General features: G+C 40.1%; 1 protein-coding gene and 1 long non-coding RNA gene across 3 annotated transcripts in view; one reads left to right on the top strand and one right to left on the bottom strand.

Moving 5' to 3' along the window:
- The window catches only part of LOC148648829 (uncharacterized), a 54,395-nt gene that overhangs the window by 16,533 nt on the left and 10,650 nt on the right, over positions 1 to 27,212 (top strand). The gene's annotated exons all lie outside the window — the stretch shown is intronic.
- The window catches only part of nhej1 (nonhomologous end-joining factor 1), a 116,508-nt gene continuing 98,747 nt past the window's right edge, over positions 9,452 to 27,212 (bottom strand). Inside the window, exons 6-8 of the mRNA XM_088606824.1 lie at positions 17,085 to 17,229; positions 16,343 to 16,449; positions 9,452 to 9,805 (exon numbers count right to left, since the gene is read on the bottom strand). Coding sequence (XP_088462950.1) covers positions 9,704 to 9,805; positions 16,343 to 16,449; positions 17,085 to 17,229 — 354 coding nt within the window. The 3' untranslated portion in view covers positions 9,452 to 9,703. The remainder of the gene's footprint in view (positions 9,806 to 16,342; positions 16,450 to 17,084; positions 17,230 to 27,212) is intronic.

The raw sequence follows: 27,212 nt of genomic DNA, 5'->3' as shown, positions 1-27,212 counted from the left end.
AAGTAAGGGGTATTTGTTGGAAAAAGTGTCTCAAAGTCAAGAGCTCTATTTCTGTTGGATTAAAAGAGATGTCTTCACAAGCCTACCTTTTTACAATATAATAAGACCGCTTTACATCACTGGGAGTTTTGTTACCTCGTTCTGAAAGGAGACTCCACCCACTAGCTCAGCATCAGATACAGGAGCAACACTGCAGATTCCCTCCTTGACTTGGAACAGTAAACCAACTCTTTACCTTCTCACAGATATGAGAGAGCATGGGAGCTTGCCACCCCTGTGTACATGTTTTGGGATACGGAAAAAGTATAAGACCAAGTACTTTAGTGTATTTTGAGTGAGGTGACGCTGAATTATGGCTTGCCATCCTACAGTAGATCTGAGAGGACATAGTCCTAATGGGAAGTGAATTGCTCCCCAAGAAGGAGTTTAAGTAGCTCGGGGTCTTGTTCATGACTGAGGATAGAGGGGATTGCGAGAGTGACCAGCTGATTGGCTCAGTAGCTAGAGTAAGGTTGTGCCGAGCGGTGGTGGTGAAGCAGGGGATAGGTTTAAAGCTCTTTGGTTTTTTGGTCGACCTCCATCTCCATCCTTAGCTATGGGCAGAAGCTGGGGGTAGTGGCTGAAAGAACAAGATCACAGCTAGAAGCAACAGAAAGGAGGTTTCTGGGTAGGCTTGTTGGGTTTACTCTGGCGGGGGGTGGAACTCAGCAGTCCAGCGCTAGCTTGCTTGGAGTCGTTTCTCCTCTGGCTTAAGAGGAGCCAATGGAGGCATACCACGTACGGCCAGGCGCACTGGAAAGAGTCCAGGGTAGACCCACCACAGACTGGAGGGATGATCAGAAGGTGCTAGAAAGTAGGAGCTGTTGCTGGGGAAAGGAAAGCGTGGTCTGTCCTGCTCAGCTTGTTACCACCACAAACCTCACACAGAGTGGTTAGGGGAAAGACGTGTTGTTCTGGAGTAGTATTCCCCCACCACCTACCATCGAGTAGAATCTTCCCCGTGGGAGAAGAGTGAATTTAAACTCCTTAAGTACAATGGGGGGGGATGTGATGAAAGAGAAGACTTATACATGGACTTGACTTAAATTTTACAAATGGGGTAAGAAGGCAATGTGTTGTAATGCCACAGGCCATTGGGACTTGTGAATTGTCTATACAACATTTTTAAATTAATTTGACCATTTTTTGTACAAAAGAGGATAACCTTTAATTGGTGGTGACTTTTTTGCCCCCTACATTTCAGTTCATGGTTAACTTTCCTCCAGCAATATTTGTGAAACTATTTTCTTTCCCTGGTTGAAGTGGTGGGAATTTTAACCAACTCCATTTGGACACACTGGCTGAGTTTTTCCCCAAGACTGCCCCTTTACCTTCGTTAGAATTTTCTTAATTCTAACAAAGGTCAAATATACATTGGGCTTTGTTCCTGGCCCTTGTCTTTGGTAGGGGCTAGCAGACAGAAGAGGAATGGTTAGGCAGGATTCCCCACATTAAACTTTCTTCAATGAACAGGTACATCAGTATAGTCACTAGTAAATACTTTAAATTTAAGTACAATCTTGTAGTGTATGCACTTAACTCAGACAAGCCTTTACTATAAAAAGTTAAAAATGTAATAAAGAGTGACCCCCTGGTTTACATAAGCTCAGCTTTTAAGAGCAAAAATCCATTAAATGAAAGATGGGTAAGAAGCACTACACCTCGTATAGCAGTACATAGTGCATATAATTGCAAGCATAAAGTTGAGATGAATTAGTATAACATGAAATATATGTATAATACAACTTAAATAAAGAGATCATGGAAAAACATGAGAAAAGGTCAAGTTAAAAAGTTTAAGACCTCAAACAAACTACTCCATCTTTTGCTTTTTTGGGCTGGGTTTAAATACAGATTAACATTGAAATAACTCAAAGCACAAGCAAAGAAATCAAGAGAATGAGGCCACTGCAGTGTGTGGTTTGCAGGATAATTAACTTTCTGCACAGGGATAGCCATAGGGAGTTCATCAGCTGAGCGAGCACCTCGAGTCCAAGACCCACAGGTTTCTGGAGAAAGGGGGGGGTATTTCCCCAGGATCCCACTTTCTCAGTAACGCAGAAGATAGTCCAGGACTTAGACAGTATTGCTATACAGTATGTATTATACAGTCTTCTACACTGAGGACTCCCTAGTGACTAGATTGCAGTCCTCTCCAAGCAAGCTGACCGACTCCCAGTCGGAGCAGGGGCAGATCATGGTCCAGGGCAGAGGAAATGATGTACTGCAGGAGTAGTTAGGCCGATAACCCTTCAGGACATTTAAGGTTTACCTTTTAGACTAGGGAGCAGGACATCATGAGTTTTCTTTCAGGAATTCCACTGCAGCCACAGTCAAGCCGAGGAAAACAAGAGGTATAATTAGTTGACTAACTAGGGAGCTGGGCAACAAAGAAAAAAAAACTAAATAAACAGCTCTTCCATTCTTAAATGCTTATACCTCAAAGTTCAAGGTCTAGGAAATTAAACACAAGAACTTAACATTACTGCATGATCAGGCAACTATGACTTTATAGGAATAATTGAAACATAGCTTGGAGAGGAGCTCCCCAAATTGTTTGTCATCTGGAAAAAAAAAAAACTGAACAATAATGCAGATATCTTAGCAGACCTGAACAATTAAGTGAAATGCCATTTTTAATTTTAACAGAAAAATGTCTTAACTAAAAAAAAAATGTTTCACTTCAGGAAGGCACAAATGGGTATCTTTCAATCAGGAGACACTTTCAGAAGTGTGAAAGAAAATAATCATACAGTGAAAAGTAGAATAACAAACAAATTGAGTTTATTCTGCCCATTTGATCATTGATCCGGGTGTTTCATGAAGGAAGCCAGGGTAGCAGATTGAACAACATGGTGGACAGATGGATAACCACTTCTTGTGGTATGCGTTTCACTTTATTCCGAGGCCAATAGCGTTACCTTTGAAAATTCTGAATATTTTCCTCCTCTCGGTTCAGCATTAAAACATTCTTTAAACCCTTCAGTAACACACATTCTTTTAAAATGGGGAACGTCTAGTTGATCTCAAATTGGGACCAATTCCAGATCGGTAAATTGTACACATTATTCAAATTAGGTTCTACCAGTACAGTGGCTAGCATTGCTGCCTCATTGCCCTGGGTCAAATTCCATTACTAGGGTGCTATCTGTGGAGAGTTTGCATGTTCACCCATGCTCATGTGGTTTCCCCCAGGTGATATGGTTGGTTTTCTCCCACAGTCTAAAGACCTGGGCAAGAGTTGGAGATATACCAGTCAGCTTTCTATGGTGTCTGGGGAATTGGATCTGGTGGGAGCTTGTTCATGTCTCTAGGTGCCCTTAAAACAGACTAGTGTCCCATCCTGGCTGTACTTAACCTTGTACCCATTGCTTGCTTGCCAAGATAGGCTGTAGCCCCCTTGTGATCCTCAAGTGGATGAAATGCTTAGAAAACAGATGGATAGTACGTCAAGATTCCAAACCAGAATAAGGTAATTTGACCCATCTTGCCCATTTGGGATTTAGTAGCTTATTGATCCAAGGAAGCTTTTTTTTTTTATATATAAAAGGTGCCAGGGTATTGACTTCAACAAGGCAGCTTGTGCCATACTCCCACAACGCTTTGGGTAAAGCAGTTCTTCCATTATCATCTCTGAATGCACTTCCATATAGTTTTGACTTGCGTCCTCTGGTGCACATTTCAGTGTTAAATCTGAAGTACACTCTGATTGCATCGTACAATTTTAACATCATTCACCAATTTAAGTTATAAGTTTTGAATGGCATTCTAACAATTATTTTATAACTATACTTGCAATTGAAGTCTGTATTTACTTACTTCAGTTGTCTCACTCTTCTGTACAGAAGATTACCAATTCTCTATTCCCTGGGTACTAACCCCATCTTGAATGACTGTTGGAAGAGTTGTCTCAGTTGCTTCTGAATAACATTCTCTTGTTCTTCAAGTACAACTGGCAAGATTCCCTTAGACCCTGAGGACACATTAATCTTGCCTTGCTACACTGTTGTCAAAGTAGACTTGCCTTTCCCGGGACTGTTAACCTATATGCGATATTAGCGGCCTTGTTCCCAAATATAGCAAGTATTCCATGCTTCCACTATAGTTCAGGCTCAAGTAGAGAAGTTACAAAGTGGTCTTGCATAGTAATTGCATGCAAGAAGCACATCTCTTCTTGCCTGGACAGTAGACTCTACACCTTTCATGGGCTCTTTAACGCCATGTGCTGCAAGGCCACCTTTCTGGCACAGTATACGATATGAGCATTCCTGCTATGCCAGAATAAGGCACAAAGAGCCATTAACATACACTAGGAAGCTGAGAAAGTTAAAATGCATATTCTTTGCTTCAGGAGGATTCATCCATTATCTCTTACAATTCTCCCCACATGGGAAGGGGTACCCATTTTTCTGTTCTTCTCAGCTTGCTAGACAACTGACCATTGCAAAGGGACCTGAAAGTGGAGCCACCTGCACACAAACTATCATCCAATATTTGCATAGCTTGGCTAATCCATCTAGCTAGTTAGTTATATGGCTTGCCATCATGAACCAAGTATTAGTCATAAGCTCTAAGCTAATCTCCGATAGGGAGGTGTTTGGTTGGTTCTTCATTTTGGCTGTATTGTCTCAGAGAAACCTCTGCTCAACAGAGAGAGGTCTTCCAGTGCATCATAAAGTAAAGCAGATGAACTTTGCACACTGGGCTACCTTGTGCGATACATAAATTCTCCATTTGGTATCCTAATGGTCTTTTCCTTCACAGTAAAGCTCACAAAATTGGGATATTGATGCACGACATCTCCCATGCCACACCATTGACCACTGGCGCATGCCTACTTTATAGCTATGGAAGAGATTTTTAAAGGGTCTTCTTAGCCTTGGACTCTAATTAATGGGCACTATTAATGGTAGGATAGTTGGCTAGGATCTACCATGTCCACAGACTTCCAGCGTGACCATGTACTCATAACATTGGAGCACTACAATTAATTTATAAACCACAACCATTTCCAGAAAAAGCAGAAGAAAAGAGCTACCACATTAAGTTGGATAAGATTTCTCATGTTGAAACTCAAAACTTCACAGCTTTTGTAAAATTCTACAATAAGGTTGTGGCAAACCAGTAGAGAAAAAGCAGTTACAACTTCATTCACTAGTGATGAGCCTCTGATCTTTCACAAAGCCAAGAAAGCAGGTATCCCTTAAGGGTATTGTCCTCACAGGTCCGAGATGACAAACTCACCCATCACAGCCCGTTGCGAGAACCATTTGCAGAATTACTTCCATTTTACCTGCACTCTACTCAAAAGTGCTGCAATATGTTCCCCATCAGAGCAAATAACATCTGGATGTTTGCTCATGCCATCCCAAGTAGTCTGTAGACTACAAGTGGAGTTTGATCCTGATCCGATCTGGATTCTCTCTCTCCCAGAGCCTCCTGCTCCCTAATGTCTCAGATCGGGATCACACCTGATCTTCTGTGGACTACTCTCACATACTTGCGTTAGCCACAGTTTGCCTACTACACAAAGCTTATCAGGGTATCCCAACACTCACTCACACCCTCCATAGGGTGGCAGTACACCCTTAAGAGACAGGCCACAGGTTAGTAGCAAGACAGGATCATTTCCCTATCACACACACGTGAGGACCCCTCTCCTTAACCCCCCTCTTCCCATACTGACTGACCTTTATCACACAGAAATTCACCTCATACACAAAAGATCTCAAACAGCCCTGTACCTTCTTAGCCCCCTAAAATGGCTGTCTTTTTAAAGATCAAAACCTCTCTGGGACTTTTTCCTCTTACCCACTCCCATTCCAGGGAAGAGCTTTCTCATTCACATAAGCCAGATCCCCTACAGGATTACTACCAAAATTATCTTTTTGATAAGATTGAGTTATCTTTCACAGTCACACAAACTGAATCCCAATTATTAAATTGAATGACAATTAGCACCAGAATTGTTGCCATAAGTCACTGCAGCCTGCTTCACTTTAACACAAACACAGCTGCCAGCTTTCTGCTAAATCTGCAGCTGCTACACATGCAGGCATCTCATCTCACTGACTGCAAATCAGCTTATAGAGCTGCCTGCACTCACACAAAGACAGCAGCAACATCAAGCCCACTGCTGGCACAAAAACAAAAGCCAACCTGTTTCCCTTCTCTTCAGCCCCACCACTCTCTCCGCTGTGCCTCAGCATGAGAGACAAACACACCCAGATCTTCTGCCTCTCTCCTGAGCCAAGTCTATTGCTCACTACAGTGCATATTAAAAAAAGAGACAATCTTACCATCTCTCAGCCCTGAGGCTGGTCAGACCTAGCCAGCCTGCACTTATAGGACCGCCCACAGCTGTGTCTCATCAGAACAGATAGCTTTTACAGCTGCGGTTGCTTAGAAACACATGCTTCTCCCGAGAGAAGCTCCACCCCTCGGCATTCCCATGCTCCATGGCATTACACCATGTAAATATACACAGCTGGTGGTGATTGGGTCATTTGATTAGATTAGTGGTGAAGGACCCATCTTCACATGGGTGTGATTAGGCCTCGCATTTGGTATATGAAGGGAGTTCACTGTGTCAGTAGTAGTTTGGAATTTTTTGAGTGCTTTTCTTTTGTTGTAATTCCGAAATGCCCAATAGTAAATCCTCCAGCACTGACTTTTAACAGTCATCGTGTGTTTTTGTGTGTGCTGACCCCTAGGAGCACCCTCATTGAGGGCAGTAGGATCTGTCTCAAAGGCATTAGGAAAGAAAACCTAAGCTTTTCTATCCACTCTTAAGCAATGCAACAGTATAAAAGACAAAATATTTAAATAGATACCGTGTACATACAGTACTTAAAACAAGTTACAAGAACATCCGCAGTAATATTGCAAAAGTACCTTTTACATGCGCAGGTTATAACTTCATACTGCATAACATGTTTTGCCCTCGGAAGTGGCATGAAGGTGTGGTGTTTAGTACTACTGCCTCTAAGCTTCTAGGTTCTGGATGTGAAGCAGTATCTTCTGGGGGGGACTTCCATGATATACCCATATTTTCAGGGATGATCCAGTTTCCTGTTTGCATTTTTTCCATTCCATCTATGATAGATCACCTTAGAAAAGAAGACAGCTGCAACTCTGACTGCTCAGGTAGTAGGACTTTTATTTTTCTCAACAGGTGATATAGTTGAACATACATATGAGAGCCGTGATTGATGCACTGCATCTGGAATAGGGGACAAGTGCTAGTTCAAAAGGTCTGCCACTTCAAGGCAGACTAATGTCAGCCTCATCACGCAAAAGCAAGGCAAGTTTGTGAGGAAAAAGTTAGGTTCTTGGTAAGTTAAGTTCTTGCACGTGAATGTTTTTTAACGCATACCTTCACTTCTCCAGTGCTGGCACAGTGCCTAGGGCCTACTAAATTTTTAGGGCCTACGAAGGTGGGAAACACTAGTGAGCTGAAACAACATGCTTGCGATCGCCTCTAGGTGCTCCAAACCAATAATCATACGCTATCTAGCGGCTGTTCTGGAAACTAGAAGTACCGAAGTGATGGTCGCTCAACTTGCTCCATCGATCACGTGGTTTAGCATTAGAAAAGTTTCATTCCTGTCTCTCCTGAATGCTTTTGTCACAGGGTTACAAAAGTGAGGGGGCTTTTATTCCTCTTGTGTGTCTGATTGTTTCCTGCCTGTAGCACATACAGTATAGCAGGTGACAATCATAGGTTGAATCATACAGTAGATTGAATGGCAACCTTAGACACACCTCAACTGCCACACAGTCACATTGGATTAGGTGACACATTAGATGTGTGGGAGTGCTGAGCAGTCTGAGACTGGACCTGGAACAGAGCAACAGAGAGGAAAGTAGGATCTGGACTGATGGTGTACTGTGACATTTGGTCATCTGCTTTCAGCTGGTTCCTCAAGTATTTTAACCTAATTATTTATATCTACCTACCTCCCACCACCAATTCAAGTTCTGGAGTAAGCCTTAGATAGTAGATATGAGGCTCAGAGTGCTGTCTTCTCCTACCCTCTAGTTGTTGCAGTAGCATAGGGAGACTTAACACATGATGCGTATTATAAACAATGTTATAATATAAATTGAATAATACTAATGTTGTATAAGTTTTCCTAGAGCTGACATCTTTTCAGAGCCACTTGAGATAATTTACCCTTAAATTAGACACTACAAATACACAAACTTACCTGCAAACAAATGGTCCTACAGCACTAAATGTTGTACGTCTTTAAGACAGTGGCAGTTTGATGTTTCAGACTAAAATGGGTTTCCTGAAAGCCTTGGTTTATGCAGGAAACCCATTTTGCTATGATGGCGCTTTTCCGATTAAATGTGTGCGCTAAAAAATTTGTATTATCAAAAAGTGGAAGTCAGTAAGTCCCACCTAACAAGTAGGTAGGTGATAGCCTGAGGGACACTGGATGGTCTACAGGTCATCACCTTCTGAGACCTTCTGAGAGGTCCTCACTACACAGCAAGAAGTGTTTGGCTGGAAAAAATCCTTAGGCAGTACAGTGGATGCCTGCCTTCCATGTGGAAATACAGTATATATATTTTAAATTTAGTACCAGGACCAATGTTGGTTTCTTGTTGAAAGTATTTCAAGTCACTGGCCATCCCATCCCAAATTTTGCTGAAGGTGTCTTAGTAATGCGAGCCATGGTTTGCGTTAAGGTTTTGAATTATGAAGGGCCGCAGCGGATGAATTTGATGTTTTGTCCGAAAGCTGCTCAGTTTCGGAAGGTGAGCAGCTGAGATGACTGAGGCCCTTCAGAGAGGTACCGAAGATGGCAGCGTTGTGGTTAAAGGCAGCGCTACTTTATTCAGAAGGCTTTTCTAGCTGAAAGACTAAAACAGAAGTGGTCAAGGGTATCAGCACAACAACAGGTAAGGTACGCATACAGCTGTAGCCTGGCTAGTACTGTGGAACGTGAGGAAAGTATGCTGGAAAGGAAAGGTTTCAACCCCAGGATATGTATACTACACAGCATATTAATAGTGGAAGCTGGTATTTCTACCACACATTTACGAACTCCATTTCGACTTCTTTTTACCTGTACAATCTGTGTATTTGTGTACTATTTGATAAAATCATTTGATCTTGAAATTGTGATCTAACATCATCAAATCAATTGTTAAAAGTTAAGGTAATCACTGGAAGGTGCAGGCAATTCAGAGAGGTTATATTATTATAGAGGTTATTAATGAATAATTAATTTCTTCTTTGTGGTCATATTTCACTGTGAAAGAGTATGACGAAACTGAGGTGAGTTGGGCTCCCGTGAACTATATGTACCTCTTATGGAGTGCGTGTGTGGATATTACTTTAGGCAGATTTTTTTTTTTTAAACACAAAGGAAAAAGTTCATTTAAAAAAAAAAGACAAATGTAGAAATCTGACCTTTAATGTTGAGCTTGCTTTGATTTTGAAGTAAAACCACCCCATGTAATTAATATCCATGTTTAAAAGTACATTTAGCGATAGCAATTAAAAAACAGAAACATGATTTAAAAATAGCTGTTCACAATCAATGTGCGCTAAAAGAAAAGAGAAATAAGACTGCGTATTTAAAATGACACACCAAAGACGTCTGGAAGGTGAAGTCAAAGAAAACTAAAAGTGAGGCAGGGAAGGTCTGGTTCAGCCAAACAGTCCCTTGGCTTTCTTCTTCTTTGGTTTCACAGAAGTCCGCTGAGAGCCGGCGCTTTTCTCAGTCCCAGATACGGAGCCTAGGACTACAGTCTGTGGATGTAGGATATCAAACAGAAATGAATCAGTACATGTATTTAACAGCAGCCTCAAGGCATACTTACAATTATTTAGGATTCGACTGATTTGAAGTGAATGAGAGACTTTATTACAGATCTGATTTTTGAGGTCCTAAAATCCTGTACATTTTAAAAGTCCCTTTAAATCAATTTACTAAACACCTGGGGAAGAAGGTGATTTTATTATTACTTTCATCAATAGCACTGATGCTTTTCCTTTTACTACAGATGTTTTACACGTTTTCGAGCACGGATTACTTACAATAATTTTAATATTGTCTGAAAGTGCAATAAAAAAAAGGAAAGAAATGTGGTCCTGGTACAGATTCCTGCGGTACTCCTCCAAATCTGTCACCCTAATTTAGGCATTCACCCCTTAGCTATGCTGTTTTCTATGTATTCCAAGTCTTTTCAAGTCTTTCCTGTAATAACAATTAACCAGCCTTTTCAAGCCTTCTAAAAACCTAAAAACGCCATATTGTTTGCTCTGTGTGTGCTCATGACTGTTGTTTTTTTTCACAAAAGCTAAAAAGAGAAGAAAGACTTAAATGTTCTTAATTCATAGTGCCTGTCTCCCAGGATCCTCTGTCCATGAAGGTGGTCCTGTATTTCGGATGCATGTTTCATGCAGTATCTTATAACATATTCGGAACCTTGCTCAGCTTTCACAGTTTGTTGCTTTAAAGCTTGCAGTCATGACACTTTGAAGTAGCAATTAATTGTGGTAAACACAACCTATTCCACACAGTCAAAGCAAAAGGCAAAAAGACATAAACAGACAATGTGAAAGAAAAATGGAAAAGTCATTACTGCATACCGTAAGTATTCAAACACTTATGTGCTTGTACGTTATCACATAATCAATAATACTAATGTTTTGTAAAATTATACGTCGACATTTATGTAAGTCAAAACACTTTAATAAGCTCTGTTCGCACTTACAATATTAGACTATTGTAAAAGACAAAAATATACACTTAAAATGTCATTATAGAACACTGTACAGTACTTCAATAATAAAACTAATTCAAGAGTGCTGCAAAAAACTCTTCTTTAATTGCTAGTGTTGGCTTGCTTTTCATGTCACTAGAACTCTTTTCAGACACAACTAAAAGTAACACTGCGAACACACAATTACTCCAGACAATGCACCTGTCGGACAAGATGTACACACGAGGCCATTGCAGAAAAAGACTGAGGCCTCCCGCAGAATGTTGGATGGTGTAAATATTTATTGATGAATCGAGGCAAAGATGATACCTTATGTCTGCGCTGTGTTTACAGTCAGTGAGCACACGGAAAGACAGCACTGACCAAACAAAGATCCAAGCCAAACAGGACCAGAAATTCTCTTGGATGGTAAACGATGATTTTGTATTGGCAGATGGAGACGATGCCGGTTAGTCGAGCATCCCAGTTAGTAAGAGGCCAGATAGTAAAGATTATAATGTACTTTTCCTAATCTGCTAAGTGATTTCCACCAGATTTTGAAATACTAGAATATTTTAGATATACAGTATTTTGCACTTGTATGACAAGTCTGTGTATCCCACCAGCCACCAGGAGCTCCTCTTATCTGGAAGAGTATGTGGTTACAGGAGAATTGTAGAGATCCTTTACAGAGCCAGTTGTGAGAGGATAAATAGCACAGCAGCAGGCAGTGGTGAAGTAACTATAACTGTAGCTGTGGCCCGTACTGGGGTACTGCTCGGATTTTCAATGATATCCTAAGGCCAGGTGTGCACCTATGACAGTTTTCTATATTTTAGCTGTAAGTGTTTTAGAGTATTAGGCTGTATTTTCTTTTGTAAAAATAATATTTTTTCAAATATGGATAGCAGCCATATCACACTGCAACTCACAACTGGCAACCCACTGAAGCTCAGCAGGTGTGAGCCTGGTCAGTACCTGGATGAGAGACCTCCTGGGAAAAACTAAGGTTGCTGCTGGAAAAGGTGTTAGTGGGGCCAGCATGGGGTGCTCACCCTGCGGTCCATGTGTGTCCTAATGCTCCAGTATAGTGACGGGGACACTATACTGTAAACAGGCGCCGTCCTTCGGATGAGCCGTAAAACCGAGGTCCTGACTCTCTTTGGTCATTAAAAATCCCAGGGCGTTTCTCAAAAAGAGTAGGGGTATAACCCCGGCATCCTGGCCAAATTTCCCATTGGCCCTTACCAATCATGGCCTCCTAATAATCCCCATCTATGAATTGGCTTAATCACTCTGCTCTCCTCCCCACTGATAGCTGATGTGTGGTGAGCGTTCTGGCGCACTATGGCTTCTGTCGCATCTTCCAGGTGGGGCTGCACACTGGTGGTGGTGGAGGGGAGTCCCCATTACCTGTAAAGCGCTTTGAGTGGAGTGTCCAGAAAAGCGCTATATAACTGTAAGCAATTATTATTATAATTATTATTGTTAGCAATAATTAGCAAGAAACTTCAGCATTTATTTTTGCCTTAGCTAGCAGAAGTCACAATCAAACCATACCCCACACCATGAGAGATGTTTCACGGTCTCATCCTCATAATGTGCGATTACTGTCTCTTTAAGACAGTTCAGTAAGATTTCCTGAGCTTGACTCGTACACTGCAGGGAGATACTATGAAACTATTTTTATTATATTTTGCTGTTTACAATTTATCTGCATCATCACTTAATTTCCAATTTTCTAGTTTACCCTAAAAGTGCCAATGTAACTCTAAACCAAGCATACCATATTTATAGCGATTAACTTTGAGATGGGGTAGATACCAATGTGAAAGAACAGGGGGTTACCTTTCTCCTCTTCCTTTGAAAAATGGTAAGGTTTCAAAATTGTACATTTTCTGACAGATTCATTAAAACAATGCTAAAAACTTAGAAGTCTGACAACTCACAAATATATGTGACCATATTTGTAGGTTTATACTCAGACTTCACAAATAAACATACCCTTATACAGTCTCACAAGTGGTAACTATTGAAGGAACATACTGTTTTCAGTAAATTATGTCTCAGGGGAGTCTGAGGTTTTCTTAATTTTAAAGGGAATAAGACTGTAGTTGCTAATCTTTTGTGTAAATATTCCTGTTTGCCAGAAGAGTGTTGAAATTCACACACACAGTGGTATATACCAAATGTTGCAGTTGGCAACCACTTTTTGAGTAAACACCTCACATAGAGATGAGCTTCAGATATTTTCTTTTCAATTTTTAGAACTATCACTGAATAAGTGTACAATACAATTGTTGGTGTTCTGTATTTCCTATACATGATTCAATTACTCAGAGACCGCTTCAGAGAACACGTCAGGGATGTGAAGATTAAAGATCTCTCCAAGCCCATTGTTTCCCATTTCACCTCTGACGGCCATGACCACTCTAATCTCTCCCATCTGTGTCCTCAAAGACGGTTTTCCGAACTCATACATCAGAAAGACTACAGAAACCAAAATGATCCTGAAGCTAGGATCACACTTTCCCCCTTCTTTTAACGACAGACTACTTTTCTTCTAAATTTTCTTCATTCTCGAAAAGAGTAGGGGTGTTACCCTGGCGTCCTGGTCAAATTTCCCATTGGCCCTTACCAATCATGGCCTTCTAATAATCCTCCTCTATGAATTGGCTTCATACTCTGCTCTCCTCCCCACTGATAGCTGATGTGTGGTGAGCGTTCTGGCGCACTATGGCTTCTGTCGCATCTTCCAGGTGGGGCTGCACACTGGTGGTGGTGGAGGGGAGTCCCCATTACCTGTAAAGCGCTTTGAGTGGAGTGTCCAGAAAAGCACTATACAAGTGTAAGCAATTATTAATTATTATAATAATTAATTGGAGGTTTCATTTCACACCTCTTGATTGGCCTCTCTTTCTGTCCCCTGCTCCCACCCCTCACTCCTCCTCCCTCCCAGCGTTTGTTCTCCCACTACATTACCTTTGCCTACTGCCTTGTCTCTCTTACACCTGAATAAGGCTCCCGGTAAAATGGGAAACAATGGGTTTGGAGAGATTTTTAATCTTCAAAATTAAAATGAAAAATTAAACCCACTTGAACTACTATAATCTATACTGCTCCATACTGTATGTCAACAACTACTGGTCACTTCTGCTTAACACAAACGTATACACTGGGCATTAACACGACAAAAATGTGTGTATGCATGGCAGTCGCAAATAATAAATGCATACAAAAAGAGCTTCTTGCTTGTTTGGCAAGTTTGTGGCTAATTGAAAGTCAAATGTAGCTCAGCTCTTTCTTAAGAGTACTCAAAGTAAGGACCTGCACCATCTGACTGGAACAGCCCTGAGTAAAGAAGTGTTTATACACTTCTCTTTAAAAACGTTTATGTAAGTCATTTATTGAAAGTGTCTTCACATACTGTCTCACTTGTTGGTTTGGCCCCATTAGTACTGTCAGCTGTAATAGGTTGGGAAAATTAGTGGAAAAAAAGGCAGAAAAATAATTTCACATCAACTCAAATATCCTCTACACTGGGTTGTAAAGAAGGCCAAGAGTGTCATGAGCTGTGCGTCACCCCCTCCATTGGGAATTAACACCCCTCCCGTCTGGGAAACGTGTCTGTCTTAAAAGGTGTAAATTGGTCAAACTCAGGAAATCTTTCATCTCCTCTGCAATATCACTCTCAAACAATGTAAAGTAACTTTCTTATCTCCTGCATCACCATTTTACCCTCTTCTCTGTTGGTAATGTTTGTCTTGCTTGTTTTTATTGGTGTACTGGACTGTAAAATAAATTCCCCCCCAGAGGATAATAAAGCTTGAATTGTATGCATTATAATTTAATTCCTTTTCATTTTTCCAGTTGTGACTATTTGTCTTTGTCTCTTAGGATCTTACAGTATAAATGCAAATCAAATCTCCTCTCAACCTCCTGTGATCTAAACTCCCTGATTTAGGTCCCTTATACTGTTAAAAAAATCCCAGTTCCCAATCCTATAGTTGATTTTACTTTGTTCTCTGCCTGTTGCACAAAAAGATTCTAAAAGTCATCTCCTTCTATGAAAACTAGTTATATATACAGTATATTTCATCTGAATATCTCCCAAGCTTTACAGTACACTCTCATGTCTTCCTGAAAGACGTTTGGCAAAATATTTCTCATTTCTAATTAATTCATAAAGTACAGTGCATTGAAAAATAAATTAGTGTACTTTAATAGCGTACTTCAACACATTTTATGAAAAGTATTCATTTTATTTCCGAAATCTATCTTAATAATATATTTGTTAATCCATCCTTTCATTTTTCTAAAGCGCTTATCCAATAGAGGTAGCGTAAGACAGGAAACACCCTGGGCGTCCCGCCAGTCCATACAAACAAAAACACACTCACACCAGACCCTATTTCCCAAGAAGCCAATTAACTTCCCAGTATGTCTTTGGACTGTGGGAGGAAACCTGAGTAGAAACCCACACAAACACAGGGACAAACATATAAACTCCATGCAGATAGCACCCCAGGAACTGAACTCAGGGCCCCAGAGCTTCGAGGCAGAAAGGCTAACCACTGAGCCAGCTGGAATCCCTGGATATACAGTATAGTTTCCTGCCAGAGACGTTTTCACCAGGTCTTCCAAAAGAATATCATGACTATATAAAATGCCAGAGATACAAGTAAGTCGAGTTCCAGGAACGACTTGTAGTAAGCTGAGATTGTTTCGTCCTTTTTTCCCCAGAGTGCTATCAGCTAACCAATCAAACTTATTTATGAAAATAAAAAAAGCAAAACAAATTCCCAAAGCTACTGTACGCTCAGTTTTAAGATTATGTCGAGATCTGTCAGTTTGTCTCACCCATTTATAATTCAAGGAATTGTGTAAACTAAGTAATGTCAAAACAGGACACAATAGCGTTACTGTTTTCACGTTTTGCTGTCCCCTCAACAGTAGAGATTACATAATGAAAACGGGTGGATGTTTAGATACATACAAACAATCGGGAGAATGAAGTGTCTTAATTGTGGGTGACTTGTGTCTAAGGTAAGCCGGCTCTACTGGTACTTGTGCTGCCGATTCCTTCATTTACAGTATACATGGGCCTTACTGATTGAACGATATTTAGATATTTCTGCTTCTTATATTACCAGAACAGACATTTATTGGAATCTATTTGTTTAATCTTTCACTTTGATTGAGTCTGCCCTTTAACACAGGACACTTTCCATACTGTGATACTTTCTGGAAACTTATCAAAGATAATTCATGAGTGAGATTCCAGTAAAATACATTCTAAAACTAAAATATATTTTAAAAGACCTGAAGAAAATGTCTCTGGCAGGAAACGTTATGTCCAGGGAATCCTGCTGCCACACCTGAAGAAGGCTCCACGGCCGAAACGTTGTGTTGTCTTTCTTCTCTTCAGCATGGAATAAACCTATTACTTGTTCCTTATTAAATATATTGCTGCGTATTGTAGATTTTTGGATAATGGGTCATTTCCCTCATGTCTCTGCTCACCTTTAACCCGGTTTAGGACAGAAATGGACACGGAAAAACTGAATTAGAAAATATTGACCTGTTCTTGCTGGAATCCATCAGTTACTCCCGAAGAAGTATCTTTCTCTGCTTTGTCTTGGGTGTTTTCTGCAGCAGAACACTTCTCATCGTGATGCAGAGTTTCCCCTGTGAGAGACAGTCCCAAAAGATATACGCACATACATTAAAACCGGAGACAGGAATCTTGAATCTTAATAAATGCTAATTTCCCACCTGTTACTTCATGTTAAAAGCAAATTAAAAAAATGAATTCAAGTATGAGTGCTGTGCAACACTTGTTCCTTGTGACTCATCTGGAAGTGACCTGTGGATTTATCAGTTAGTCAGTTACTTGTGTGATGAGAGTAGTAGAAACCTTGCAATCAAATTTAGGATCTAAAATAAACGATAATAAGTGGCACATTTAGAGGAGTAACCTCGCTTTACTAAATTAAAATATAATTGTCTAATCATTCACACCTGTAGAGAATCAGCCCTGGAAATTCACTGTGCTGCGGAAATTCTGTGGTATAATAAGACATGCATTATTTTCTCACATAAAGTATGATTAATGAATTAATTAGCCGAAGTGTATGTTTGGTAATTTTTCTTATCTGTTCGAAACCATTATAAAGTATTTTCCCCAAATCAAAGGACTTTTTCAATCCTCTTTCAGAATGGTCCAACTAGAAATCATGACAGCAAGAGGGAAATCACAGATCAACATGCCATAAAACTGATTTTCTGCTGACGGGGTGAAGCAGAATTCTGTCTAAACGCACCCGAGTTTGTGGGACTGTTTTGCGAATGGCTGTCAGATCTCTTGCGCTTGTGACCTGCCCCATAGGCAGCTACAGCTGTGCAGAGCTTCTGGATGTCCTGGTTGAACCCATAGCAGTTCTGCATTGCGGAGACTTCCGACAGCCTCTGAGACAGAAGAAAGACAACAGGTTTGATTAATCATAAAAGGGTTCTAAGTCCGATGGCAGAGAGACACACCGTGAACTCGAGAGAATTATGCATTTAAACTCTGAAACTGTACATCACCACGCCCTTGGTCTACAAGTTACAAAGACAATAAAAATACAGTACATTTGATTTCAAGCCATTTTCAATGTATGTAAAACAAACTACATGCTACATACAAACTAGAAATATGTATTTCACAGGTCTCCCAGGAACAAAGCTTTAGTTTGTGATCTCACCTTCAGTTCTCATAATCTACTCAATCTCTTTCAGCAAGGCAACCAGAAACTCCCTTCATCGGATTTGTCCGACGTAGTTGTTGTTTCAACAGTAAACTCACATTTATCTCCATAATGTAGTGCTTTATAGACTTTGGCCTGTTTTCCTCCTGTGCAGTGTTCTTTTGTTTAACTTTCTCATTCAGAAAGGAAATCAAACGTCCTTAAGAGAGCGAGAGTTAAGTTCCTAGTCTGACCTTTTTCAAGGCTTTTATAGAATGGCAGTAAAGTCAGCACTTTGCCAATGCGGGTTTATCAAACCAATATGATTATGTGAAAATATTGATGGGAACAATGACCTGTCCAATGTGAAAAATCGAACTACACAAGGTCGAAAGTGGTCTGCCAAAGTCCATAGTAATGCACGTCCTAGAATCTCTCTAACACTCCTGCATTATCCTACATTATCCTCTTTCTCAGTTCAGTTTCATCAGCATTTAATAATGCTTATCTATTATATGCAACTGTAACAAATGCTTATACGTTTTTATTGTATAACATATTTATTATTATATTTGCATACACAGTCAGTAAAGGTAAGGCCTTTCAATTGTGTGCGATAGTATACGTCTGAATAGGTAGCTTCACATGGCCTGGTTCATGAATCCTTGTTTATTATATAAAGAATTATGCCTCACACACCGCTCTGGAGAAATGTAACCCCTGTAGGACAACACGCTATTATATACCTTTGCTGATCAGATGTGAGACGATATATTCTGAAAATTCAGAGCAGGACTGTGAACCAAAGCAAAACCAGGATTTTTATGACAGCTCTTTTTCGAAATGTGAAGTGGCACTTCAAGAACATGGAAAGCAAGTAGGTCAGGCGATTGAGCACAGAGCTTTAATTTATCAATATAAATGAAATGATTCATATCTGTTTTGAAAGAATGTCCTCTGCATCTTGTCTACTGTGTGAGGCAGTTCCATAGCAGAAATTACTAGAAAAGGTTTTTAAACAATTTTCATATATAAAAACATAGAAATGGGATTATTCGTATAGTCACATTTACCACTTATTTTCAAAGGGCAGGCCTTTGCTGTCGTATAAGTACACAAGCATGATTTTGTAGGAATTGTGAAGTAAATCAAGCACACTCCTTCCATGTGTATAATTATTCATTTATTGTGGTTTCAAAGCCCAACTATATGGGGACTAGATGATAGATCTGCCATTGGAAAATTGTTTCTGAAAAAACGTCACATCCTGAGAAATGTATTCTGGGAATAAACATGTGAAGCAAAAAGAACTGTTACAAGGTAGGGAGAGCGGTTAAATAAAATAAAATGTATCAGATTGGAAGTCAAAATGTGAGGCATATGAGTTATTAATATTTTCTTACATAGCTCTGGTGAAAGAGTAATCAATCATAGTTAAACGTGAACAAACAACTAAATAGTAGCAATACAATAACACAACTAAACAACACAAAGCATTCTACAGTATACACTAGTTACACAATATATACATATCAATCAGTTTCAGAGACCTACGTCCTACAGACCTCGAAACCCTGTATTATAGCCCTGTAACCTAAACACAGTGTGGTTCTAAAGCTAAAAAGTGAAACTCCACATCCTCATAAAAGAATATATCACAGAATTAAATTTCCCATCCTGCATCTTAGACTTCAAAAGGTGCTAGCATTTTCTTGTAAAACACTTTACAAAATAGGAGAGAATGCTTTTAGCCTGAGGATTCCACAGTACATGAAATCAGAATTTACTTTTCTAAAACACAAAAGTAAGCTCTCTAATATAATGTTCAGATTACTTAACCAGAACTTTTCCTCTGTTCACCTTTCTCTGTTTTTCCTGAATACTGTCTTTGTCTTTGTTCTAAATTTATAGAAGCCTCTAATGATTTAGCATGAAGACATTATGAACTCCCTTCCAATAACTATGAAGCATGAAAATAATTCTCTCCTTCTACTTACATAGCGAGGACTAGCTGTGTTACAGCCAGTGCATGCAAAAAAAAATGGCAGGATGTCCAAAAATAATTCTCTATTCGCTTTAAGTAATAACATTAACTGTATACAGTGCTTTTTATCCCAAAGAGACCCAAAGCACTTTACGTTTAGGAGGGAACTTACTGCACCCACTACTGAAGTGAAGCAAGCAAACACCTGGATGACACACAGTAACCAGCACCCTCATTATATAGCAGATCAAGTGCAGAACTGAGAAACAACTTCACCAATTGAAAACAGTGGAACTAAGATTAACTCCTCTACTCTAACAGTGCCATGGGACCTTTAATGACCAAGTAGCTAGGACCTTGATTTAATTCTCATCTAAAGGATAAAACCTGCGACACAATTGATTTGGCAATTTTTATCCCCGAGTCTAGATCCTACTTACAATAGGACCTACAGCAGCAACCTTGGTTTAAGAGGTCTTCCATTCCCAATCCTGAATATAGCCAGTCCTATTCAGTGCCTGAGATCTGACAAGAAAAGGCTATATTTAGATGTTTTTTAATGCAAGCTATGAAACATTTAACCACAATGCCTTCCTCTCAGACTGAGTGTGAGCAGCTCGATGTTTAACCTTCACCTCTGCCAGGTATGATTGACTACAATTTATAACTTCTATCACAGAGACCATAAATATACTTTATTGAACAGCAGGGTTTGAAAACTGTCAACTCACACAGATTGATCCAGCCTAAATCTCTGGATGTCAACATCAAACATAATATGGTGTTTATGAATTCCTAATTCCTTTTGTGTCTTTTTTAATCTGACATTTAAAAATAATCTATTTCATGTGCTGAATGGCAGTATAGTACACTGCATTAGGAAACATTAAAGATAAAGACTAATGAATAAAAAAAAATTCGGTCACATCAAGTTCTCCGAGGTAAAGCTTCTGTTGAGTTCCAGGGGTCAAAGGTCGCCGGCTACACAAAAGACGTCACTCATGGGAGTCAAAAAGCCACAGTCCCTGTGGCTTACAACATGCACCCCACTTAGGACACACAGTGGAAGGACAGCCTCCCAGCAGGGAACACAAACAAACATCACCAGGAAAGAACTCAATGTGTAAAACTAAATGGGAAAAAAATTACTGAATGTAAACAATCTGCCCTTTTAGGACATTATTTGGAATCTGTTACTCTGATTTATTTTCTGCTTCTTGTCCGCCACAGAGCAGGCTTGTTTGCACCTTCCACGAGTTTGTTTTCACACTCACACAGAACAGAGGGGGAGATGGGTTTAAGAATACACCTGGATAACATATATTCCGCTTTTTCAGACTAAGTCACCAAATTAGCTCTTCAAATATTTACCTCATGAAAATGTCGCCCAGCATTTTCGGAAGGAATAACTCGAGGCGTAATTATACTGGTCAGATCTGTATTTGTTTATTTAAATAACATACAAATAAATGTGTTTTTGTCGACCATACACAGCAAACAGGGAGCCAATTTTTTTTATAAACTGACCAGCAGAATATACACTGGGTCCCTCCTTTGTCAAAGACATCTTTGGAAAACGTTTTATTCAGCTTAAACCTTCCAATGTATTGTTACCGTTGCCGTTACGGTGTCATATCTCTGAAAGGCCATTTATTCTGTTAACAATTTGTCATTTCTTTCTTAAATGTACCCAAACGAGGAGCCAGTTCTTACCATTTTTCCCTTGCCCATGATGCATGCCAGCACTGGTATTCAGTACTTCCAGGACAAAATAAGGTTCAATATACAGTGTCTTGTTCTTCAGACCCTTGACAATTTTAACATTTTGTTACTTTCCTAAGTGATGACACTTTGAAGTAGCAATAAATCTGTTTTAAATACAACACACATTCCACACATTTTACTTAAATTGTATTCTAATAAAAAAAGAAATTGATAATGTGAAAGAAAAATGAAAAGTCATGATTGCAGTATTCAAACCTTTTATGTGTAAAACAAATCAATTTGCAGTAGGTGCACTAGAGTAAATTTCCTTAGCAAGTTACACACTTATTTCTGCAATACTAGTGGTTCACATGATTTTAGAATAAATATAATCCATTTCTGTAAACTCTGATTTGAGTCCCTCCTTCAGGCAGTGAATTTCCTCTCTCAGTCCAAAGACATGCTGGTAGGTTAACTGGCCTCTGGGAAAACTATGCTGTGAATGTGTGTGTGAGTATGTCACTATGCTCTGTGGCCCATCCAGGGTGTATCCTGCCTTGTGCTCATTGCTTGTCAGGTTAGCCTCCGGCTCTCAATGACCCTGCATCCGATAAAGCAGTTAGAAAATGGATGGACGGATCTCTTAATCATTTTAAACAAATTACTGTGGCATATAAGGACCGTAACACATAAAGCTCAAGGTAAACTACAGTAGGCATGCATCATTCATGCTAGCGCAATGCACACTGTACAATGGAGTTACCGGTTCGTGTGAGTCCAGTAAGAAGAGAAGTAGACAGAATGTGGCACAACTGAATTTCACAACCTCAAGTTCTTGGTACAACATATTATAAATGTGACCAGTGGGTACACAGGAAGTGTTAGATTGACCTTCATACTCCGGTTGACTAGGAAAGTGGAACTGACTTTGGTCACTTGGATGCACTGAAGTTACTGAGACGACAAAAAGCAGATTTGATGCACTTTTTACATCTCACCTCATCCTTACAGAACACAAATGCAGCACACTCCCCTCTTACATTATTAATCTTAGAAAAAAATACTTATTTCAATGTTGAACTAAGTTTTCCCCAAAGTGCAAAACTGCTGATAGTCAAACTCAGAGCTCTTACTCAACTATTGAGATATTGTATGATTGTTTTTTTTATGTCAAAGTTGAAAAACTTACAAAGGTAGTTTGTTCCAAAAATGGCATTAAAATTGAGATTGCATTGTGTGAGGCTACTGGATATTCATATTGCAAATAACTCTCATTGCTATGTCAGCTCAACTTTTTGACTTTTCAAGCTCACAATTAGTTTGCAAGTCGATATGGAGGCGTTAGAAATTGTAATATTTATCCATTTCACCAGAGATTTAAAGAATAAAGAATCATTTAAAGAGTAAAGAAGATACTGAGCCTATGGATTGGCACGTTCAGTATATTTCAGAGTTTTCATGAAAGACCGTCCTGCGCAGTTTCAATGGCCTCTTCACTAAAGCAACAAATCTGCTCTGTTTTGCACTCTTTCCTACCTCTGTGTATAGCGAGCACAACTATTTCTTTGCTTTCTGCTGTTCTTCTTCTATAGACTTCTCTGGTTTCTTCTAGTTTCACTCTGCTCTTTCTCGCTATTGGTTGCCTTTCTTTTTCTCCACACTCCTCGTCACCTGTGTTCTGACTCCCTGCTCCTAAGCAAAAGGCATTTTCTGCAGTTACTGTACACTGTTCAAAACCCACCCCTGTGCCTACATCACACTTGATTCCAGCACTAAAAGTCTTAGAATGGGGCCTCTGTCAAGTGTATACTCAGAACATCAAGTGTATACTTTGGTAACCCCAGTATACATATAATATTTCATTTATTAATTAATTATGTTTCATTCGTATGCGACTTTTCTAGAAGGACGGTGCCTTTATTACATTGTAGTGTCCCCATCACTATACTGGGGCATTAGGTCCCACCCAGACTGCAGGGTGAGCGCCCCCTGTTGACCCCTCTAACACCTCTTCCAGCAGCAACCTTAGTTTTTCCCAGGAGGTCTCCCGTCCAGGTACTGACCAGGCTCACACCTGCTGAGCTTCAGTGGGCTGCCAGTTGTGAGTTGCAGAGTGATATGGCTGTTGGCTTACTCTAGGAGAAAATACTACAGAAAAAACACTTGTCATTGTAACTTCATATTTCTGTCTTAACCGTGGAAAGCTTTGTACAGTATATCGTTTGGGGGAAAAAACATAAATCCTCTATTAACCTTTACAGTTTTATGAGCTAAAAGCTAAAGATAATATCCATTACACCCAGGAGGTCTCCCATTCAGGTACTGACTGGCCTCACAAACGCCGAGATTCGGTGTATACTTCTATGTGGAGATGTTCTCCATTCCTCCTTTTGGATAAGAATACAATTAAATAAAACCTCAATCCAAAAGTATAAAAAGTCTATGCATCCATTTTCAAAAATGGTTTAGTCCAACATGGGCTCGTATCGAGCCAAAACCAAACTTGGCGCACACACACAAATGGGGGACATTAGAAATGCTAATTAATCTAGAGAACGTGCGTCTGGACTGTGTGAGAGAACTGGACATAGATCTAGTCCTGAGCTCCAAAGAAGCAGCCCTGAAAACCACTCACAATAAAATGTCCTGAACACATTTAGAGCTCTCAATTGTATCCTTTCCCTATAACATGAGAATATGACATCAAAGCTGAATACATAAAAACGGAAGCAATATAAAAACAGACTGTATGAAAAACAAATGTCCTCTTGTTCTTTTCAGAGATCAAGTACATGCTGTATTTTCCTGTAAGTGAAAATAGAATAAAATGGGGAGACGTGGTTGAGATTCGTCACCAAGGAGTATTTGTAATTGCCCCCACCAGATTATAATACAACTGTTGGAATCTACAGGTCCCAGAGGCACCTTGAGGTGGTATTAACTAAATCAGCTACAGTTCTGTGTTTCCCCAAAAGGAAACATAAGTTATGATGTAACAGTTTTGGATTTCCAGTGTGAAAAGAACAGAGCACCTTTTGGCATGCTGGATTAACATGGACGACTGCAGTAGTGACTCAAAGCTGATCAGCTATTGCCACTCCCAGACTGGAGATACAAAACAGGGACAACAATCTTTTCTACATATAAACTGTATCAGATAAATATAAATAGAAACCATCATTTCTCCTGCATCCCTCCATGAATTCCTATACCAGCAGCCCCAAAACGACACCTGTTGTTAACTAGCTGTCTGGTTGTTTTGTTGTGTAGTCATGGGTTTAAAACGACATCTGTTTAAGAAGTTACTTCAAACAGATGATATACCAGAAGGGGCATGTTGTCTTCTTAAAAGAAAAAAAAAAGAGATGCAATTATATACACTCAGCTAATAATAAACTCCAAAATGCCTTGAAACAAATGTTTTCTTCCTCAGAAAAAAAAATCCAGCCTCTGTATTAATTTGGCTTTTGACAATGCTTCAGAAGTGGTAAATCTAGCAAAGAAATCCCTTTTACCCTCAAGAAAAGGACCATTTCTTTTTGGTGATCCTAAAAAAATATTCCAAGCAGTGTCTTTCTCGGCTGCGAGGGCTGTTCAGCCTGCAAACCAGGCCCTTTTGGAGAGTCATTGATGTTGTACAGTTATTAATTTGCCCTCTAAAATAAAAGGCCACCGAGGCCAAGGGGAGAGATGGGTGCCTTTTAAAAGATGCCAACCGGGCCCTTTCATTTCTCTCCAGTGGGTTTGACATCACTGGGTCATCACATGGGCACCAGACACCAGAGGGGCACCACGGGAAGCCAAGGGCAGCCCCTGCTAACCGACAAAAAGAAGATGACAAAATAGAAAGTTATTTATTTCCCAATCCTATAGTATTTGCTTGTAAACACGAGGGCGGGCTGACTAGCAATGTGGTTTCACATGTATTCTCAAATGCCCCACAGGTAATAGGAATGCATCCATCCAGTGGCAACTGCAAGTTAGCTTTAATTGGCGCAATTGTTATTAAACACTCAGTTCCTAGAATTAACAACGCAGTTCACTTCAGTTTAAAAGAAAGACAATTCTGTTTTTTGATGTCAAGCTGAATCTGTTTTACACTGTCTCACTATATGTCCTGAGGGTTTTAAAAAATCCTAGCTTTCACATGGAGAAATCTTCAACACCACTGTATTCACATATACTACAGGAAGTCTTCACGGAAGTCTGGATGGTAAATAGAAAACTGTTCTTTGTTCTTCCCCTTTCTAATGAGGTCTTTCACGTCAGTCAGCGTTTTAGTTTGTCACACATTTTCCTGGCTATAGCAGCACGTGAACTCACATTCACCACAGGATCCACTGTACCCAGATAATACCTCTGTTTCGTCGAGGACAACACAAGCTCTCTTGGCCTTTGGGACATTTCTCCGGCATCACCACCTCGGAACCGGAAAAGTTATAAACAAGGTCCAAGTATCAGAAATGTGACGCACAGACGTTTAATATCAAGTTGTGTTTGCCCGCACATTTCTGCGTAGGAAAAAAACAATCACAAGGGGAAAAAAATCAAGAGCAAAGCGCTGGTCGGAACACTGAAGCAACCTCGCTTGCTAGTCAGTTTGAGGAAAGGCTAAAAGTGGCAATCCTGAGGATGACTGCCTGAAAAGAAAACAAAACGCTTTGAAAGTAATCGGAGCTGCTGAAAAGGAGAGACTGAGCCTCTATCATTATTTGCCACTGGACTATTTCTCCACGTCCATCACCCGGCCACTAAGAAAATATCAGATATAAATGTGTGTAATTAGGGGATGCTGACAGGATTTCAAATGTCCCTGAATAACTCCAGGGTTTGCACAAACACCGCAATGTAAACCTCAGGCCCTCTCCCTCTGTCCGTCTGTCTGCTTAGCTCTTTCCTCAGAAGTTGGGAAATGGAGCTTATTTTTAGAAAGAAAGATGTAACACTGGAGAATATCCCTCTATAGACAGTCCAGGTACAGTCGAGTCAAATAGCAATGTTCCTACACAGTAAAGCAGGTGGGACACTAGTTTTGACAGCAGTCTATCTCTGCAGATGTGGTCATACATCACACACTGGGAATGCTTAGTCACGTGAGTTCATCCTTGTCCATCTCAGGAGCAAAGATTACACGGACATTACTCATCATTACAACAGCGCTTCCTGCTTTGTTCTCATCGATGCTTTTGCTGGATTTTATTAAAGCTTGGGGAAAAGATTGGTTCCAAACTCCAGTACACAATGGCTTCATAAACCAAGAGATCTACTTTAGCTTCACGTGCTGCTATAGGTACATTTTCCATTTACCATCCAGACTTCCATGAATAACTCCAAAGGCACAGGGAGATTCCCTTCATCTTCCTGGTGTCTATTAATGATACAGATTCTGGTTAGAGAGGGGAGCTACGTTAAACTGAGAGCTGCTCAAGAGAAGTTAACCCTGAGTGGAAAAGTGAAAAGAAAGAAGAAAAACATTTTAGTGGTCGAGTTTTTATGAACGGTTTATAAGGGAATGGAATTCTGGAATTCTTCCCCCTGGCCTCATCTCTCCTGCCCCCTTTATATCCCCCATCCACTTTCACACTGTATTCACACTCCCTGTGCCTCCGGCTCCTACTTCTGCTCTCTCCTCAGTTTCCCTGCACACCAGAAGAAAACGTTTCACCTTTCTTCTTCCTCTTCAGCACGAAATGACCCTCTATATTTTCCAAGTTGTTTATAACGTGTGCAAGGAACAAATAGCAATAATAAAAGGAAAAAGGAACAACAGGTCATCCATAAAAACCACTCAAGAGTTGCAGGGGATAAAACAGGCACAAGGTAGGACACACCCTTAACGGTCCTTCCACAGTCAGGAAGAAGAGTATTGCAGCCTGCCTCAAGTAGAAGAAGGAGAGTGAGAACTCCAGAGAGGGCAACAGGTGGAGCTGATTTACAGGCTTGTGGGCCTCAGAGTGCAAAGGTGACACGTAGAAGATATGGCTAAAGCTATATCGAGGCCCCAGAAAGTGCTGGACAGGTGGGCTTCGCCAGGC

The sequence above is a fragment of the Lepisosteus platostomus genome, chromosome 14 (genome assembly GCF_059453375.1).
Source record: "Lepisosteus platostomus isolate fLepPlt1 chromosome 14, fLepPlt1.hap1, whole genome shotgun sequence".
Taxonomy (NCBI): Eukaryota; Metazoa; Chordata; class Actinopteri; order Semionotiformes; family Lepisosteidae; genus Lepisosteus; species Lepisosteus platostomus.
This window is presented reverse-complemented; position numbering and strand designations above follow the sequence as displayed.